At 45.2% G+C, this 5,396-nt stretch overlaps 1 protein-coding gene across 1 annotated transcript; it reads left to right on the top strand.

Annotated features, from left to right (window-relative positions):
- Positions 1 to 3,628: 3,628 nt before the first annotated feature.
- Positions 3,629 to 5,153, top strand: Pmar_PMAR028368 (sideroflexin, putative; the record flags this gene model as incomplete). Its single annotated transcript, XM_002766810.1, has 5 exons — positions 3,629 to 3,745; positions 3,840 to 3,910; positions 4,204 to 4,295; positions 4,639 to 4,748; positions 4,989 to 5,153. The coding sequence occupies 5 exons, from the start codon at positions 3,629 to 3,631 to the stop codon at positions 5,151 to 5,153; spliced, it is 555 nt and encodes a 184-aa protein (XP_002766856.1).
- Positions 5,154 to 5,396: the final 243 nt, after the last annotated feature.

Here is a 5,396-nt window from a genome sequence, read left to right as displayed (position 1 = left end):
ATAACGGCAGGAGTCGTATGTAGCCCCTTTTTCGGCCTACATACGTTGGGCCCGAGAGTTACATACGTTCGGCCCGGTGGGCTTTTTGAGGTGTCGTGAACTCGCGCGCGCCCACGTTACAGGATCTCTGATTGGGCTTTAGAGCGGCCGACGACGTCCGCCCGACGTGACCCCAGGTTCGAATCCCAGGCATGTCATTTTTCCATTATTCATTTTATCATGCGGGCTGTACGGATACCAGTCGACAACTTAGTGAATGTTTCGAGCTCCCTGAATGGCATCGTCAAGCAGCAATGTTACATCTCTACGGCGAGCATTGACCCAGGCAGGCATCTTATGGACTATCATGGATGATGAAGATACTCTCAGGGAGAGGCTACAAGGTAGTTCGTCATGGTTGCCTTTGGAAAGGGCATTCTCAAATACTTCAACATTTTCAAAGCTTGCTGTGAAATGAACCGGCACCTGTATTAAATTATAGGGGGAGAATGATTACTACGGGAATTTGCCATACAGGTCATCCTGGGGTAGAGTTGGGTCCCTCGCGTGATGAGAGTCGGTTGTTATGCAGCCTAAGGGAGCTGACAATTGTCGTATCGGATGCTGCAGTTAACACTGACAGGGTAGACATCGAGGAGAAAATTACTCAGGTACTGCTTTTAATGGTGTAACCGCGACCGTTCATTATTCACGTTGATTGTATGCTGAGTCCTTGCCACAAATTCATAGTCAACATTGCTGGGTATAAATTCGATAGTGGTAGTCTCGAGGGTAGATCTCCTTGTGATGCATAGTTGGTATCATCTCAGTTCCACGGCTTTGTGGTACAGTTTGGATCGACTACGCTGCTGTCAGGATAGGCATCGATATCTTGTCGGGAAGGGGCGGATGCGGCGGTTCAGACTGACTCTGGTTGGGAGGTGGATAGACTGAAAACGGAATTGGCATTTGAGAGGCGGCGGGTCATCAACTTGGAACGGTAGTACATGAGGTGGTGCCTATGGGTGGTGTAGTGGTTAAGCTGTCGGTCTGCTCATTGTGAGGTTGTCGGTACGAACCCTTGTCACTGTTATTTAACATTACCAATTCAAGTGAGCATTCGGGTCATAGCTGTGATGAAGAGGCGAACTCGTCCATCGGCCCGAATGAGCATGAAAACTCGGATATTTTCCTCCGGTTTTAGTGCAGGATTTAGGCGTGACACGTTGGGGAGAGTATCATCAATTCCAACCCCGACCCATGCTAAGGATGCTTATGTATGATTTTGTCCCGGGAGTCCTGTGTTTCGCGTATAGGTGTAGATTATATCGCCTGAAAGTTCACACGGTGGCGAATAGTAAGAATGTATCTCTTCTGCATTCACGCAGTGAGTACACCTTCCCATTCTCCACTGAGTGGTATAAGCCAACCTGGATTCAATATTCGCCGCTGGTTGGTGATGTAGATACTCTTACGAGAGTGGTGGTGTCTCGGCTTAGGTCGGAGGTTGACCGATTGGACTTGATAGCTCGTACGACTACCCTCGAGATGGAGGTACGTCGTTTGGAGCAGCTGCTTGCTCATGATCGAGAGTCTCGATTCGAGACTCTCATTGCGTCATGGAGACACAGGAACACAATGGACAGAAAGGTAATGATAGCTCTGGGGTGAAAAATTCCGGCGATTATGTTCTGAAAACGTCGGGTGGGCTAGCTGATTGGTTATCTAATCAGATCTCGGTCCAAATGCTCTGCCATGTTCCGTACGAGATGTATTGGGTGGAGCTGGGCCCTCGGTGGTGATCGCTATAGTGGTAATAAAATTTTCCCGGTTTACGCTCTGATATTTTCACACGCAGTGATCAGTTCAGGAGTGATTGAGGAGGTTCTACTGCGGAATCAAAGGTTGGTGGTATGTTAGGTGGAGGGGGTGAGCACAGCATGTGTTAAGTATGGGGACTATTGTTGGGTGGAGATAAGGTTGGCTTGTGACACGGGTAGGCTGCTGATGATGCTAGCGGCGGGTAGAACTCAAAGGGAGAGGCAAGATGGAGGAAAGGAGTTGGTATTTGGCGGAGCGAAGCTTGAGATGGCCTGTCGACGTAAGTGGTGACGTTAAGTGCAAGAATCGTTCTTGGTTTTGCCGACCAATTCTTCATCAGCGGATTTGAAATGTGTGGTTTTTTTCGAGTATTAGAGGAGATCGGAACGATGATAGCTATAGTGCACAATTATATTCAGTCCTATCGGGTATGCCGTCAAATGGGGAAACATTGAAGATGTTAGTTTGTGTATGGGGTAAGTCCGGGGAGGAAGGGGAGGTCTATTTGGCTGAGAAGTCGGCTCGATGGGAGCTCATCTCGACTCATGATGAGGAAAGAAGGTGAGAAATTAATTGTGGTCGTGGTGGTTGCATAAAATCAGTAAGTTTCCGCCTGAGGAGATCATTAGTTGGCAATGCGAATAATTGTAGTCATAGTGGTTGCATAAAATCAGCCAGGAAGGTAGTTTTCGCAGTGGGAGTCGTATGGCGAATAATTGTGGTCGTTCTGGTTGCATAAAAGTAGCCGAGAGGTGGTATTTGTACAGTACCGTGCTCAAGGTACCCATTGGATGGAGGAGGATATCTCAAGTTGGGTAGTGTGACTGCCAGAGTGACATGATTCTTATCTTAGTGGTTTTGTAGTGATGGTAGTACGTTGTAGACTTTCGAGTGTATCAATTCTCCCTACAGTTATTGTTTGTCACTATGGCGAATGTGATCGAGCGGATCTATAGTTGAGGTTGACGGGAATCGGTAGTAGTGAGGAGCCTATTGGCTTTGAAATTATGATGTTTTCCACAGTGTATCATTCACGGTATTGTTTATCACATCAACTGTTTTCTTCCACAACACGGAGAGTAGCAGAATGTGTGTTAGTGTGCCCTGTCATCGGAAAACTTTGAGAGGTTTATGGAAATGTGAATTTTTTTAGATTTTACTTGGAGGTTTGTACTCGGAATTTATCGGCTTTGTGGTTATTCATCCGGAATTTTCATCATTAACTTCGGAAAGCATTTAGTTAGACTTGGTATTATGTATTGGAGTTTCACGACCGTTTTACGTGAAGTGGCGTCGTAATACTCAGTGGAAAACGCGATATTCGCGGTGATATGCAGTAGTCGTGAAATATGTTTTCCACTAGTGTTTTTCATATCACTAAGGCCGCCCGTGAAACTCCATTGTTATTGTTAGTCGTGGATTGACTGGTTGTGAGCTACTTTGAAATGTGTAATTTTCTCCGTACGATCGGATGTCACTTTGACGGAATTATCGTTGCTATTGAGGCAGTCAAATCATAATTGCTACCTATTATAAAGAGTGAAGGATTACTTGCTACCTCACCTATTATATTACCACACTTACCACTACGAGTTCGTGATTATCGAGAGGATCGCCCCAGAGATATTCACCAGATGATGGTAAGGAGGATTACCTTGGTAGGGCTAGTCCGCCTCGACAGGCCCACGATCGATACAGTAGTTTGGATTTTCCCTATGAGCGTGATGACCATGACTATCATCATGATGATGATGGCGCTGAAACTTGGGTTGGGAGGATGTTGGGCATGTTGTCATTGATAGGATTGGTATTTGCGCTACTACTTATTATGAATTATGTGTTCGGAGATCTCGTCGATCTCTACTTTTTCCGTCCGCCGGAGTTCTCGCTGGACCGACCAAGATATGATCCGAAGCGTTACAAGGGTCGATTGAAACAGATTGTGGTGAGTGAACAGCAACCAGGCTTGGTAGCTTCTCAACGATGCATCTTGCGGAATTGGAAGTAAATAGCATTATCATCATCATTGATGTTATCAGACAATGCTCGATCCGAGACTCCTGTTCAAGACGGATGAAGATGTGATGGCGGCGAAGGAGTTGTTGCAAAGGTTAACAGATCGGTCATCGTCAGTGTTGGTTCCTGAGTGCTATGTAGAAGTATTTCGTAGTGTCTTGGGAGCCCCCACCACACACGCCCTGAAATTGAATTTACGTTTGAAGAGTGCTCGTAGGTTGTTGTTGTTGTTGGTGACACAGTGTTGGATGAGTAGAGCTGTTGAGGTGGAGGTGCCCATAGGGAAGAATTGGAATTATCAATAGTCTCGAGTTCCAAGTGGCACAACTCAGTTGTGGAGAAATTATTTTTTGATGCCGGAATTTTTTGCTACTGTTTTTTTGTTAGGTTTCGTGATGGGGAGAATACTGGAGCTAATGATAAGGAGTTGTGGGCAGCACGGAAGCTGTGTGAGGCAGCGATTCATCCGATTACCCAGGGTAGGATGCGAAAGGAGATTGAAGTTTCGCTTGTTTTACGTGAAGTGGCGTCGTAAAACTCGGTGAAAAACGCGATATTCGCGGTGATATGCAGTAGTCGTGAAATATGTTTTTCACCAGTGCTTTACATATCACGGTCCGTGAAACTCCATTGATCGAGAAATGACGATGTCCATTACGAATCGCATTGCAGTGAGAACGATTTTTTTGAGAACGGGTGGATTATTTCCTACGGTATGGGAAAATCCATGGAGTTTGGGCTCATCCGGTTTATCCGATGGACCGAAATTGGTGGTTGTATTGGTATTGGCGAAAAACTCCTGATGACGTCCTCTTGTGTTAGAGGTGATCCCTCCATATGGTCGGATGGCGTCCTTTGTACCGATCAACGTACCCATTGTATTGGGCATGCTCACTATGCATTCAACACCGGCTATAGTATTCTGGCAATGGGTAAGCAGCAGCAGCAGCAGTCGAGATTCATATTGCTCTTGTTCACTCTTGGTCGCTGGTTGGATGTAGTATGTTCTTCTCGAGAATGTAGATCCTGAATATTTTTGGTTTCCGAAGCTGAGCTCAGAAGAGTTTACATACGAATTTGGGTAGAGGTGTACAGAAACCAACAAGAATCACCCGAAATTTCCTAGAATTTCCATGTTGTCGTCAACATATATTTCCCCTACTTATGTTCAGGTGAACCAAAGCTATAATGCTGTGTTTAATTATTGTAATCGTAGTGGTATGGAGATGACGACTGAGCAGCAAGCTGTGTCCTATGTTCTGGCTACTGGTAATGACTTCTTCTTGTTGTTGTTGATTGTATCTGGCTTCACTGAGGGAGAGGGAAGTATGGAGTAGATAGTGTTAAGTATGATTTTATGATAACGATTATTACATAGTCTCATCATAGTGATATGAGGACAATACGTATTGTGGTCCGTACTGGTCGTGTACATACACATTAACAAGTGTGATGAAATGACGACAAGAAGAACTCTTCACATGAGGTTGGTGGTGAGGAGACTTGATATTATGATTATAAGTAATTACATGAATACACAAGGCATGAAATTTACAAAATTCAGTCTCGGTAGTCTTTTT

This window comes from Perkinsus marinus, assembly GCF_000006405.1.
Source record: "Perkinsus marinus ATCC 50983 genomic scaffold scf_1104296971656, whole genome shotgun sequence".
Lineage (NCBI taxonomy): Eukaryota > Perkinsozoa > Perkinsida > Perkinsidae > Perkinsus > Perkinsus marinus.
Note: the sequence above shows the minus strand (reverse complement) of the source record. Positions and strands in the feature narration are given on the sequence as shown.